Raw genomic sequence first — 15,887 nt, forward strand, 5'->3', positions numbered from 1 at the left:
ATTTTATCCTCCTTGGGCTCCAACGATTTTGATCAAATTCATACCTAGAATAGTCATTGATAAGCTCTATCAACTGCCACAAGTCCCATATCTGTAAAAATTTCAGGAGCTCCACCCCATCTATGCAAAGTTTGATTTTTGATTCCCAATTATCATTATCAGGCTTTAGGTAAAAATTAAACAAAAATCTGGTATGGCGCACTCACACAACTTTCCTTGCCGTTATGAAAATTGATCACCTGACACTATAGTGTTCACGCGCTATTTCCATAACAGCAAGGAAAGTTGTGTGAGTGCGCCACACCAGATTTTTTAATAGGCCTATCATCGAATTTATCAATAATAATTAATAATATTTATCAATAATATTATAATAATAATAAATTACGATTTTATCAAATAACTATCAACTTATAACATCTATTTTTCACAGTATTTAGAAATTTTTACTAATTTTTTTCTTATTGTGAATTATTCTTCCTGCATTGGACATCATTTTCAAGCCTTTCTTATTTCAAATCATCTTGAATTAACTTATCTACTTGGATCCTCCGATTCATTTGGCTAAAAAAAATTTAGCGATTGAATTGCATAGAATACAGAAGTAGGTCTATGCAATACAAGTAGTCAATGCAACTCTGCAGTTGAATAGCTGCCAATTTACCTTGATAGACTAGACTATTTTGGTAATAGACTGTTGTTTAATTAGTCATGTGTAATATTCTTTTCTAAATTGAGCTTGATTGTTCATTGTAATCAAATTACAATATGTTGTGATACTATTTGATGTTCAAGCATTTATGTTTGAGAATGAAGATGTTATACAGTACGGTACCACTAAATAAAGTTTAAAATAAAAAGCTGTATTCGTTGTGTTTTTGTCTACTTAGTAGCCATTAGTAGGTAACCTATAAAAGGGGGACCTTGACCTTGACCCTATAGGCTACTCCAGGTCAAAAAAAAATATATAGGTACCGTAGGTTACAAGTTATTGGAAAAACATAATTGTAAGGCAGACATTCAGCCATACAAAAATGAGGCCTAGCCATTGAGAGATTGCATTTTGCATTCATGTAGGACTTGGACCTACATAATAAATATTCATCTTTTGTAGAGTAATAATTATAATTATACATCAAATCTTAGCCTACAAGAATGTTTTGTGAAGAAAAACAACAGGAAATGCAGAGGAGCAGATAAGCAGCTTAATTGTAGAATGCCATCCTTAGGGTCCTTCCAACCTTATGCCATCCCTAGAAGGTGCAAACACGTACAATATTGGGACTATGTGTAGAACCTTACATTATATAATAGCTGGGCTCCCAACATATTCAGTTATTATGACTTGGCAGATGTGTAGAGCACATCAATTGCGCTTTGGACTCCATTTACTCTAGGTTAGGATGACTGTGGCAAACACACATTAGTATAATGTGTGAAAAGCCTACATATCATAGGCTTCCAGCATTAAGTAGTATGTTGTTGTAGCAACTTCCGGAACACTCTGTTGTTTCACTCCTCCTCCGTCTCAAGGCCCAGGAAGCGGGCCACCCCACAGGGGTCGGTCCAGAGGCTGGCGGCTGTTAGTAGTGTCGGCTTCGAGGGGCAGCTGAAAATATGCTCTGTGCAGTGGGGTCCATTGCCACAGTCGGGACATGTTGTATCACTCACACCATCAGTGATTCTGGACATGTAACTGTTCAGAATCACAGAGTAGCCCGATCTCAGTTGAGCAAGGATGGTGCAGGTTCTTCTGGACAGGCTTTTCTCATCAGCATTTATTTGGGGTGGATACCCCCCAAACACAGGATTAAGCCTCAGTGTGCTAATGCTCTCGTCGACCGTCTTCTTGTGTATGAACTTGATCCCCTCCTTGTACCTTGTGCTATCAATGTGCTATCAATGAATGGTCTTGGTTCCAGCCATCCAATTTCGCAGATCAGATCATTTACTGATCGTGATCTTCTTATATGTCTTGGAGGCGGTTCCTTTAGGGTAACATGGTGGCAAGGATGATCCTGTTGATGGCAGGCTAACAGGTACTGCTGGGATATCATGCTGTTATGGCACTTGACTTTAAGTATTTCAGTCTCGCGATGCAGATGGTCCTCATCCGACATGAGGACACAGCCAGTTGATGTTCCTAGGGCTGCATTTTGGCATGATTGTAAATTACGCCAATGTGTATCCGAGAGCTGAGGTGACCAAATGGGTGCTGCATAGTTCAGGATACGGTAGACCTGTTTATGGCTTTGTATGACCTCAGCAGTGTTTCATCTTTGTTCTAGCCCCATGTACTGCCTGAAATGCACTTTAGCACGTTGTTCCTTGTCTTCAGCTTTCCGCGGACTTGCTGTGCATGTGCATTGAATGTTAGAATTGGATCGAATGTAACACAGAGGATTTTCGGGTTGGGGACTGTTTGGTAGTGAATAAAGTAGTATAGTAACTGTGTGCTGGACACCATTTACTCTAAATTTAAGATTACAGTGGTGAACCATGCCGCTCTAGCAGCTATGCTGACAAGCCATTACCGCAATCTGCATATTGTTCATTTGCTAATATGCATATTACAGATGTCGTACTTTCAAACTTGGAGGGCGCTCGGCAATAAATTGTCATTCTACTGTATGATCATATGTGTGCAAGTGGTGACTACAAAGTTGTGTTCTTCCTCATGTTGGCACTTGGAGCCTACTAGATTCCAAGTATACAAGACTAATGCCCAGTTGCAGAGTCGTCACATAGAGTTAAAATCAGGCATTTAAGTTATTTATGAAGCCATAACTCCACTTTTTGTTCCACAGATGTCAAAGTAAACTATTGCTCCCATAAAACTAAAAACGCCCAATAAAACACATGATTTTGTTGCAGAGTTGTCAAAAAGAGCTTATTTATGTCTCCAATAGCTAAAAACGGTCATTTAAGTTATGGGCCTGAAGTCCTGCTGTTAAATCCAATATCTACACTCACCAAATGCATTTTAGAGGTTGTGATAGCTTTTTTTGAAAGATGTTTAATAAAAACCATAATGTAATACTAGTAGTTCTGTGAACAGTAGACCTCGCGCAGTTATAAACCGCAGCCTCCTCTTATACTGTTCATCAGAGTAAATCCTGTCTGTATGTCGTGTCAGTGAAATATTGGTGTGAAAACGGCTAATGGCTGTTGGGGTTGGTGTATCAAAAAATGCTAACATCAAAAGCTAATCTCCTTCAAGACATACTGTCAACAGGACAGCCCGAGTTCAAAGCAGAGAAAGTTCGAGAGACAATGCTATGTTATTTTAGTTATTAATTGGATGCGTTATTGCATGCAATCAATAGTTCATTTATTTAATTATTTATTCACAATGGAGACAACGGGTTTCCCCTAATATGTCTCCTTAACAATAAAAATTGTACAGATACAAATGAAAAAAGAAAAATAATGAAAAAATAATACGAACTTATGCAATAATAGATAATAGCAAAAAAACAACAATAAATAATAATAAACAACAAAAATAGCACTAATTCAAAAATGAAAAATACAAAGATTTCAATCAAATAAATTGAGAATTCAAAATTCCAAAACTTATAAAAAAATTGAAGAATATAATAACAAATAATGAAAAAAAAACTTATCAATAGAATAAATAACATTTATAACTGAACGAGGTCCCAACCCATATTATGCACATCCACACTGATACATCAACTATTTATTTGATCAGATCACGCTTACACAAATAGTATATTTCGCACCTAGAGCAGAAAATGGTTACCTCGCAAATCTGAGGTAATCTAAATATCAGGAAATTGTCCAAGTATTTTTATTTTTTATTCTTATTTGTCTAAATAACCTAAAAGATTATGTTCAATTATGTGGGAGGTTGAGTTTATACCTTTTTATTCTTTCAAATGACAATAAGATGATATTATTATAAATGTTTTAATTATTGAATAATGGAAAGTTTTTTGATCAGCTGTTTTTGATCAACTTTCTTAGTTCCATGTTAGCGGCTGGAAAGGGTACTCTTTCCAGCCTAGGCCGGAAAGAAACCTGTTCTGACGTCAGACGAGAGTCGTCTGCAAACAATGTCTTTCAGATCTACGTAGGGACTGGAAAACAGCTGCTTTCTGTGCAGTGTGGCGAAAATTTAATTATCATATTTCCGTAATTTAGCGAAAACCAGAAGATATCTAGGCGCCCAGACAAGCTTTTATAAGTTCTTTGCATCCTATTTGATAATGCATAAAATTCAATGAGGCATGCAATTTATAGTCTACACAGCTGCTGATTTTTCTACCAAGTTGCATTGAGATATTGCATTGCATGCATTTTTTAATCCACTCGACAGCTGATTTATGATGAATAGTTCTATCACAGTATACATACAGTATGGAAACTTGGCTAGTACCCTGTCGCAAAAATCCGCCATCTGGTTAGGAAGCGCCGCATTGTAATAGTATTGATGGTAGGTTCGGATCACTTTAATGGTTCGGATCAATTGATCTCGTTCACTGCTACAAGCCAATCAGAAGACTAAGGATTGGAACTTCCCAAGGTCACGTGACGTGTCTAGTATTTGCGCCATGTAAAAATCATTGGTTAGATGGGCGTTTTATTGACAGTTTTCATTCTGTATCTATTCTGTGATTCTATAGTCTGATTTTTACTCTAATATTGGCGTATGAAGGAGGCTCCTTATTCCTTTTATATTATCCTTGAAATGCAAAATTTCCTAAAACCTTGTATATACGTCGACACGCAATTTAAAAAGGAACATACCTGTCAAATTTCATGAAAATCTGATACCGCGTTTCGACGTAAATGCGCAACATATAAACAAACATTTAAACATTAAGAGAAATGCCAAACCGTCGACTTGAATCTTAGACCTCACTTCGCTCGGTCAATTATCGCTAAAAAATATAGTGAGAAATCTCGCCAAAAGCCAAGATTCACCATATGGTTTATCAATTTTATGTGAGGTCTTTTAGGTCAGTTCACAGTAATGTCGATCAAAACTTTGCCCGATGCCAAGACATTGGTTGGTTAGAAGCATGTACGGAAAAAGTGAATAGAGCTGCAGTGTGCACTGACTTATGTGTGATGCTAATTCGAGATATAGCTAAATGGGCTTCGACAAACGACTGTGCAACGACCAACCATTTATGACAGTGATTTTAAACTATGTCTCACATAGCTATGTTTGATTTTACGTAACGACTCTCCAACCGGGCATCTACCTCTCGCTTTATTTTACTATTTACTAATATATCTTTACCATTCATGCATTGAACAGATCCAGAGAGAATCAGCAGTACTCTCTAGATGGTTCATAGAATGAACTAATCCCGCAGATCGCAAAGGACAAAATAAATAGAAATAGATTTAAAAGAGCAGTACGGAATTGGTTATATGATACTGGCATTTACCAGACCAAGGAGCTCATTGTAAATAGGATATAGAATGAACTACTGTCTTCTTTTTATTCTACCTTTAATAACTAATAACAAACCTTTATAACTAAAATATTACTAATTACATTCTTTATACATGTTTTAGAAAAGAATATTATTGACCGAGCGAAGTGAGGTTTAAGATTCAAGTCGACAGGTTGGCATTTCTCTTAATGTTTAAATGTTTATATGTTGCGCATTTATGGCGAAACGCGGTAATAGATTTTCTTGAAATTTGACAGGTATGTTCCTTTTTTAATTGCGCGTCGACGTATATACAAGGTTTTTGAAAATTTTGCATTTCAAGGATAATATAAAAGGAAAAAGGAGCCTCTTTTATATGCCAATATTAGAGTAAAAATCAGACTATAGAATTATTCATCATAAATCAGCTGTTTAGTGGACTAAAATACTACCCGTTCAAATACATCGAACATCTTGAAAATGTATCTTTCCATCAATGTTAGTATACAGTTGACTATAATACTACCCGTTCAAAACATCGAACATCTTGAAAAATGTATCTTTCCATCAACATTGTATACAGTTGTATGCAGCGACTGGCATCTGCAATGTGAAATGTAACTCGACATTGCTTGGCTGCCAAGTGTCGCCTCAAGTCACAGAACGCACAAGGCTTGTGTCCACTCATCTCTCCCTGGTAATTGGAAATTGATCGACTGGCAAAACTGTTTGAAAGATCTAGGCAATTATGTTTAAGAAACAGAAGGATTGTTGTCGATAAATACCACAAAACACCTGAGACAAATGAGATGGTGTGTTCTATTCTTAAGACATTCAATCATCTCCCAAACCATTTTACGACATATCAGGTGAGAACAATATTACTATCATATGTACTAGGAAAATCTTCAATCCTTGAGAAGGTGGAAAAGGGCAGTTAAAAAGATCTCTAGCACCACAGAGATGATTTTGTCTCGATCAAACATTTTAATAATATTATCAAAAATAGATATCCAATGTTAAAGTTCAGTATATATAATGATAAGAATCAAGAACCTCCCTAACATGAATTACCTTATACAAATTACACATCTATTATTTATTTAGGGTATGGCAGATACACAACACATATAACGCTCATGAGTCTCAAATACCGACATATACACTGTATATTTCCGATTTATTTGAAATGTTGTGTAGTTTTCAATCAGGAAAACATAAGTTTGTCTGACCGCCATCATTTGCTAGTCTATTTAGCGTTAACCAATACACGTTATATATTATAATTAAAGCTAAACGTTACTTCTGCATACGAGAATATTATTGCATCTATTGTTGGAAATTTCCAGAATTTGGAACATTTCCTGACTTGTACGTGTAGCTTAAGGTGATCTACGTTTAGATTGTTGTTGCATTCTTTCGTTTAGTCTGAAATGCTCCATCTGTAACTGACGGCGAAACGAACTCAACTGAGTTAGGACATTATCTGGCGAGGAATGCACTTGATCTGCATGATTTCCGAGTACAGATCTGGGTTGAATGTAGCTTCTTTCAACCGCTGGTACCTAAACAGAACAAAATTTTGCTTATTTATTTACTTATCCAGAAGAACTTGGAGAAATGAAGTAATATTTATTCATGATGAATTTTTAAATTCAATGAAAACAGCTTGAATGATATTGCCAAAACCACAAATTTATTAAAACAATTAGAGCTACTAGTTTCTGTTGTTTCAAACCAGTTTAGTACAAGTTTCAGTGTGAACAAACAGCCTAGATTTGGTTGTTATCAATCTCTAGCAAACTCTATATTCATACTCATATCTATATATTTACTTGATAAAAAATATTCATATTCCTTTATCATTGATTTGGTCACTTGAAGAATCGGTCGCATTGATGTTGAAAAAAATTTTCAATTTCAAATTGATGACGTTGAAGCTCAGCTAGAATCCAATAATTTGGAGTTCAGCCACGTCCACAAACGCCCCATAATAAGTGATATGTTGGCCGTAGTTCTCATGTAGACTAACTGTTTTTATCAATATTACAATTAAAATTCCAGAAATAGTTATTTGTATATCTATAGTGAAAAGTACTGTTTTTCTCCCTGAGGGAAAAGTTTGAAGCCCGAGGCGAAACCAAGGGCAACAATTTTCCTGAGGGAGAAAAAACATTTTTCACTCGTGATATACACAACATTTTTCCTCCACCTACATTTTTATAAAAACTGCAAATAAAATAATTTTTAAAAACTTACGTGACCAAACATTAGGGGTATTCACAATGTTGTTTTAGCTAGCTAAAGTGCTATTTGATAACTCTGGATTGTGAACGCCCCATCTAAAAAACCATCTGCTATTAGCTAACTGCAGTAGTGATCCAAGCGGATAATTTGTGTAACTTAAAGTTAGTTTGAAAAAGTAAGATTATAAACATATGGCTGCCGCTTTAACAGAGATAGCTAGAGTTAGCAGACTCAAACCTGCGCTATCTGCCACCTCGTCTGTTAATTTTTTTCTAACGTATCACTATAGCATTGAGTTAACACAGACTTAGCAAATAGCTGGAGTTAGCGAATAGCTCAACTTAGCCAGCTATCTCCAACATTGTGAATACCCCTATTGTGTTACAACGTAATCTAAAAAGTAAACAGAAACAGCTGGCTTGTAATCACAGTTCTCCGCCGACAGCGCTATCTGTCGACAAAAGTTGTAACAACAATGACCGCCACATGGTGAATGAAGTTCCCGTTTCAAATTTGATTAGTTAATGAGGAATATTCGTTGTCTGGTATTTTGAATAACATGGAATAAAATTTTTTTTACATTTTTTAAAGATAGTGATATGAAGTTTGTAATAATTTTAGCATATAAACATGAATTTCATAATATTAATCAAATGTCCGGTTGAGGTATTGAATTAAGTTGGTTTAATGACTACTCTATATGCTTCCTCATCTGAGCTTAGACCTTCTAACCTAATTCAAATGTACGTTTTTAAAATAGAGATGCTTCCCATGTTATTTAAATGGAGCCACTTTTACGCTCTAGGGAGTTTTCCTGTTTTTTCCTCCCGAGAGCGAAAAAGTGACACTTTAGTATTATGTTCCAGGGAGTAAAGTAAGCACTTTAGACAGGAGGTGGAGGAAAAATAAATAAAAAATAATGTGTGTTGCATGATAAACACATATTCACATAAGTTCAACTCTTAGTTGAGAGTGAAACATAAGTGCTACTGTTAGTGTCCAGCCTAAGATGCTGTCTTATTTAGTTGGTCAAGCAAGATGCAAACACGGAAATAAGAACTTCTTTGACGCAAATAACAATTGTCAACAAAATATTCTGTGCATACAATCGTCAAACGCTGTTCAATTTTGAATCTTTTGGAAAATCACAATAACTGTGACTATTGAGGACATATTGGTATAATGGCTAATGACTGCAATTTTAGAAGTCAATATACTGTATATTGACCAAGGTTCTAGTGTAATACATTAGTTACTGAACAGTAATATTGTCCAAATTGATTGTGTAATGAGCTGAATAGCATCTGGAGGTAGCAATAGCTCGAGCTTCTATGTCAGACCAATGTTCCGTCTAACTTTGTTAAGTTTTTTATAAGTTGAGAATGATTTCCAAACAAGCTTGTTATCGTCAACATTATTGCGTCATCACAGCGAAGGCCTTCGAGCAAAATTGTTTGAGGTTGGGTGTTTGTATCTCTGATTTTTGTTGATTTTTCTTCACTGCTCTATTGAGGATCAAATATTTTTCTATCATTATAATTTGTAATTTTCCAGTGATTTATTTATTATTATTGGTTGTTTATTTCATGTTAGAAGCCTCTTCACTGATAACAGAACAATGATGATGAACATGTGTGTTGCATGATAAACACATATTCACATAAGTATAATCTTAGTTGAGAGTGAAACATAAGTGCTACTGTTAGTGTCCAGCCTAAGATGCTGTCTTATTTAGTTGGTCAAGCAAGATGCAAACACGGACATAAGAAGAGGCTACCAGCTGCTATGAGAAGGCGGAAATAAAAATGTCCGGAACTAATATGTATATGGAATTTCCAATCCCGACAGCTAGTGGACACTTGGTTGACGCTCCTATTGTCCCTGTGTGCAGGCTGCTTTAGGCAATAAGATGAGGGTCATTTGTTTGAAATAATAGACAATACGTTTCTGCCTCACCCAGTGTTAACGGTATAAACGGTAGCGTTTTACAGTAACAACTGTGACTTATTTAGCTGAGTGTTGTATTGATACTGGGGTGCCTACACCGTGGAGCGAGTGCTACACTAACCTGCCATTTGTTGTCCAGTATTTGAGCGTTGTTGGAGCGAGGCTTGACACTGACACATGGCGAGACTGCCTTCAGCACGGGCTGGCGTCTACAGGGTGAAGCGTCGGCCTGCCTTCTACCCGCTACGGAATGCGTCTCAAGCCGGGGAGATGGTGGGAGGGGTGGAGGAAGAGGCGCACTACAAGCGGGGTCGGCTAGCAGCGGTGCTTTCAACATATTCTCAGCTGATTCAATCAGCTGACAGACCGGGTCACCTGGTTCAGCAGCACGCACTTGGTTGCTGTCCTCCTTGGAGCAGTGAGTGACAGTCACCGGGCGCATACGTTCTTTGCCCCCTGCTGGCTTCTCCCTCGTGTCGTGCTGTTGTATATCAGCCAGTCTCTGACGCAGAACGTCATCTTGGATATGCCTCTGTACAAACAAAATACTCCATCAAATTCACATTCCAAATTGCAATTATAAATGGAATACTGTAGTTTGTTTTCACAAAGTTTGATTGTATTAACAATAATAATATTTAAAATGTTTCTTAAAAGGTTTGTCACTCTAGTCTAGATTCATAAGGAGATTCATCATAAATACTGTATTGCTTTTTATTGACTTCTTCTTTGAACACGGACTGGACCCATATTTGAGAAGTATTTTTCAGGTAAATTAATATTGTATGTACTTTTCTTAAAATGATATGAATTTTAAATTTGATTGTTTAAATCTTGATCGTAGAGGCGTTATTGATATTAAGGAACAGGTGAAATAACCTATTGTAACAATTCAAACACCCCGCTCACATAGGTTAATAATTATTAGAATAGCAGAGTCATCACTCAGGCCACCAAATTGGACTCCCTTTTGAACCGATGAGCTGAGAGAGTGAGGACCGTGTAGAGGCAAAACGGAAAGGAGAACGTTTCGAGGCGCGCTAGAGGAAGTTTGTGCGGGATAGAGAGAGAGAGAGAGGTCCACCGCCTGGTGACATACGAGGATATTCGCTGGTCTCAAGATCACTTGTGAGGCTATATATCCTTAGAAGGATATCCTTGTAAGTACCCAGCATTTTTCTTGGTTGGAATCGTTAATATATGCTTCTAGAAGGGCAACTAGCCCACTTTCATTGAAATCGGAAAATATCACCACAAGTGACTTTCCATCTACTGCATTAGTTGATAGTGTACTCCGCCAGGGCTGCGCTGAACGCAGTTTTCTCTCTCCAAAAAGAGAGAAGATGGGTGATCCTTATGGGGATATGAGCTGTGATTGGCTCATTTGAATTTCAGAGAGAGTAAATGTATCTTAATCGTCACTTGCTAGGCTAGAGACGGGCAACAGCGCTGCGCTATTGCCAAGTTGACATCGTAAGCAAAAGAGTCATGGAGTGGATGTTTCAGCTTTTGCAGTCTGATCCACCTTCCCCCAAATGAACCCAGAGAATTTCTGTGATTTATTTGGGCGATAGGGGATGTTAAATTTCTCCTTAGGTGATGTAGTATTAAGCCTTCTAGGTAATCTGAAATACTTACAACTAAGGAAGGAATTTTACTAAGTTAATTTACTAATTTTACCAAGTTATTACTAGTTTTTAATGTTACTTTACTAAGGAAGGAATTCAAATTATTTAAAACTACAGAATTTTACTAATAATGGAATGATTTATTAACAATTTGAACCATGCAAAATATTATCAAGTTACAGAATTTAAATTGAAAAATGGTTGTGTTTCTCCACTTGAGATACTTGAGATCAATAGGGTCAGTCTTTAGATTATTATGATAAATTTCGTGAAATTAGGAATATTTGAAGTTAAAGTTTTTGAGATAGTTGAAAAATCTGTATAGTGGTACTAATGTACACTGAGCATGGAAAATTCAAAATTTTCACGTTTAAATGACTCCCACTCGGGTCCCTGAGAACGAAAAAAATTGCAATTAGTCTTAAAATGTAGAGAAAAACTTCCTCTTCAAAATGGTTAGTATTTCAATTCCAGGACTCCTGACTTATGGAGTTACATAGCAGGGGTTTCTCATCCTTTTTCAGATAAATTGAGTCATTCTTCCAATTTTATTAATGAAGCTCGATTAAAAATTGTTCAAAATATTCGAATTTATACTCAAAAATACTCAAATTCCAGAGAAAATGATGCTCTTCATTTAGTATATGGTATCTCTTATTTAACGAATGAAATTTGAATGATTACATTGTCGTAAAGTCTGCTTTATCAAATTTTACAAATTTTTCAAATATTTGTTGAGTTATAACTTGGTAACTATTGAAGGTACCGTTATGTTTTTGATCTAGAAATGTAGAGAAATTCATCCTCGAAAAGATAGTTACTGAAAATTTGCTTGCCCAATGCCTAATCCATTACAATTTCAAAAAATTAGTATCAAGTATTTGTGATAAAATCAAGAAAAAGAAGTAAATTCTTGTAATTACCCGCATTATGTAGTCCAGTCTTTCTTGTTCTTCAATCTCATACTGTCTTCTCAGTTTTTCCTGTTGTTCTCTTACTCTCCTTTCTATAGCTTCTTCTTCAAGTCTTTCTCTTTCCTTCCTTTCAGCTTCCAATTTTTGTCTTTCTTCAATCTGCTTCTTCAACTCTTCTCTGTATTGGTACTGACGTATGTACATTTCAGAAGTTGGCTTTCCCACTGAAACATCAATGAAAAAAACATTATTGAATGATTGAGGACGAAATAATTATTGAGTACATAAAATGATAAAGCAATCCAACAGTTTCATAGCTCGAGATATCTTGCATTTTGTCTGAGAATGAAGCTAAGCTTAATAACTAGCTTAAGCTAATATGTTATTAGAACCATTTACTGTAAATCAATTGATTTTGATTTCCAACAGTCTCATAGCTCGAGATATCTTGCCATTTATTTTGAGAATGAAACTTAGCTTAATATGTTATTAGAAGAATTTACTGTAAATCAATTGATTTTGAACAAGGTTTTGGGAATAAAGATCCATTTATGAACGATTTTCCCAAAATAGAAACTTCTTTGGAGGTTTTTATCCAGACCTAGTGGAGAAGATATGAGACTAGAAACGAAGTACTGCCTCTCATTTCTCATTCATCATTTACTCTGCCCAATCTTAGTTATTGCCCACAAAAGCTCACTAATATTCTACATGGACTGTGCTAGTGATGATAATCAATATGAACTCCAACATGAACCTTTTCTAGTAAACTCGAAAGTTCGAAGAAATCTGAAGAGTAAATACCTTCTCCAGCAGCTGGGTTGTCAAAAACAGGGGTTGAAGGAGAAATGCCAGAAAAACAATAGGCACTTTTGTGTAAGTCCAGGTTTCCTCTTCCTATTGAATTATAAAAAAAATATTAAAACTTTATCAAAGTATAATGAGCAAGTTGAAGATGGAATAAAAACGTTCAAGTATGTGAATCAGATAATTATGCTTTTAAATGAAATGTTAAAGAATATCTAGTAGTCTTAAATACATTTTTTTTCAAAAATTCAAATCAAATTTATTTCATCAAATTGAAAACAATACAATGTATGAATCATAAAAATAATAGATAAGCAATAAATACATAATAAGATTCCAATCAACACATATAACTCGTTTTCAATCTGACAAAGCCAGCAAAACCTAGGTCTGTGCGCTGGCATAGGTACTGATGGCATAGTAGTATTGAAGATCTATTCCCGGATACTAGAAAGACGACTTAGAGTAGAGGTGGAGGAGGGACTGGAGGAGGAACAGGCGGCGTTTAGAAGAGATCGTCAGACCAGTGATCATATATTTACTATCAGACAAGTCATGGACAAATGACTGAGCCGCGCTGGTGACACCTACTTGGCCTTCCTGGATTTGAAAGCAGCATTTGATACTGTTCCTAGAGAGTACCTGTGGTCAGCCTTGAGGGAGGCGGGGGCATCTTATGAAATAATGAAAAGGATCAAGAGCCTGTACAAGAATGTAACCGGAGTTGTGAGAATAGGAGGTGCTGTGTCCGGAGAGTTTAAAATGGATAAAGGCGTCAAGCAGGGAGACAGCCTCAGCCCTCTGTTATTCATAGTGGACCAAATATTGAAATATGTAAAAGAAGAACAAGTAGAAGTAAAGTCGGAAATCATCAGCTCCGTCCTGTGTATGTTCAAGCACTTATCAATGCGGATGACATTGCATTGATATCAACAAACAAAAGAGACCTTCAGAATTCTGTCACGGAATGGTGTAGTGCAATAAGAGACAAGGGAATGATAGTAAATACAGATAAGAGTAAGGTAATGGTGATATCTAAGATGCAGGGAAATGCAGAAATGGAAATAAAGTGGAATGGAAAATCTATGGAAAGAGTGAATAACTTTGAATATCTGGGAACTGTCATTTCCACAGATGGAAAGGTTGATGAAGAAATCAATAATAGAGTAAGGAAAGCTAACCAGGTATACTACCAAATAAGCAGGACACTACTTGGGAAAAGAGAGATAAGCCAGGGAACAAAAATGAAAATCTATCAAGCAGTTTTTAAGCCCATCCTAATGTATGGAACAGAATGCCTGACACTCCTAGATAAGCATAAAAGTAGAATTACCTCCTCAGAAATGAGATATTTAAGAAAAGTCGTTGGAAAGACAAGGAGAGACAGAGTGAGAAATGGAGTAATCAGAGATACTCTAAAGGTTAGGAAAAATGTAAACAAAATGAATCTTGCTTTGAGTCAAGTTGATGAGTTCAACTTTCAACTTAGAATTGAAAAAGTGTATGCTATGCATTCTCAAGTGAACATGACTAACTTTTGTAGGCAAAACGGCTTTGTTGAAACATATGAACCCATGAATAAAATCATGTTCTTGAAGAAAACAAAGCACAAAGTTTCCATTGATGTATTAGTATTCAAAGGTTGTTTCAAGTTGCTTACTTACAAGATGATGACAGTGAATCACATGATGAAAGGGTATTCCCAACACACAATGATTAGGAATCCTGTGTCATGCCGGGATTCAGAATAGCAATGACCGTAAATACTATGTATGGTAAGAGTCCATAATTGTATCTTTTTTCTTTCCTGTAGCCTATTTTTCTTGGCCCTTAATCTTTTCAATTTTCGATTCTTTCCTGTCTTTGTGTAATATTCAGTAAATTTCTTCTATGATGCATATCTTAACCAATCTTGTCCATAGTCATTTAAATTTGTATTTTTTCTGAAATAATTTTGGAAGTTGAAATAGTAGCTTATTTTCCTAATCTTTAAATTGTTGATAAAACTTAACTTTTGTAAAATCTATCCATTGTAGTGTAAATAATTGTTTGCTTGTGACATATTTTTTCATCATGTATCACTCATGTGAAGTGTATCAATTTTGTGTGTGTTGTTTTAGGAAATTTATTTACCCAGTTTTCTATTTCTCTTTTTTGTATTTTTTAGGGAACTTATTTACCCATTATTCATCTTGATCGTCTTTGTATTATAATCTTGAAATGTTTGTACTTATTATACAGTCTTTAAATTATAAATTATGTTATTATAATAAATAAACTTCAAAATTGAAAGTATTAATGAATTCTGTAGCCATATATATGTGATGTATTAATGAAAGTTAGCTTGAATAATAATGTTTTATTGAATAAAAACGTTTTGTTATATTATTAATTGAAATAAGTTTTTGTGATTGATATCTTTTTCAAAATTTTAAAACTGTTTGTTCTATAAATTTTGATATGATTGATTATCGTTTGAAATGGATGCTGGAGTGTATGTAGAATTTTTAGTGGGGTTTGTTGATTAGAATTTTGCTGGTATGTGATTGTTTTTTGAGATGGAAACCCATTATTGCCTAAAGAAGGAATAACAGAGGTTATGACTTAGAGGTAATGAGATAATATTTTTTGTGTTGATTACTTATGTTGATTTCCATAGATGCAAAATAATGATTAATAATGTTGATTGCCATAGATGCAGATTACTTATGAATATTGTTTGCCTTTGAAGCAAAATATTATTGATATTTTGAATGTTTTCTTGTTCAATGATTGATAGTAAAGTTTTGTCATAAAATGTAGTTTGTGTTTAGAACATTGAAAAGTCGAAATAAACTATAGTATCCGGCAAACGATGATTAACAATATTAAATAATTTGCTTTTTATACAATTTTTGAACAAAATTAAAACTAAATAATTTTGAAACCCTGAA

The 15,887-nt window shown here is 35.3% G+C and overlaps 1 protein-coding gene across 8 annotated transcripts in view; it reads right to left on the bottom strand.

The window, feature by feature from the left end:
• Positions 1-6,375: 6,375 nt before the first annotated feature.
• Positions 6,376-15,887, bottom strand: part of LOC111063010 (inner centromere protein-like) — a 33,760-nt gene continuing 24,248 nt past the window's right edge. For 6 of the 8 annotated variants that reach the window (XM_039420912.1, XM_039420907.1, XM_039420911.1 and 3 more), the window contains 4 exons: positions 12,952-13,044; positions 12,157-12,371; positions 9,727-10,137; positions 6,376-6,976 (listed from right to left, as the gene is read on the bottom strand). In XM_039420912.1, coding sequence (XP_039276846.1) covers positions 6,794-6,976; positions 9,727-10,137; positions 12,157-12,371; positions 12,952-13,044 — 902 coding nt within the window. In that variant the 3' untranslated portion in view covers positions 6,376-6,793. The remainder of the gene's footprint in view (positions 6,977-9,726; positions 10,138-12,156; positions 12,372-12,951; positions 13,045-15,887) is intronic. The other 2 variants (XM_039420913.1, XM_039420906.1) reach the window with 1 other exon arrangement.

This window comes from Nilaparvata lugens, chromosome 2 (genome assembly GCF_014356525.2).
Source record: "Nilaparvata lugens isolate BPH chromosome 2, ASM1435652v1, whole genome shotgun sequence".
NCBI lineage: Eukaryota > Metazoa > Arthropoda > Insecta > Hemiptera > Delphacidae > Nilaparvata > Nilaparvata lugens.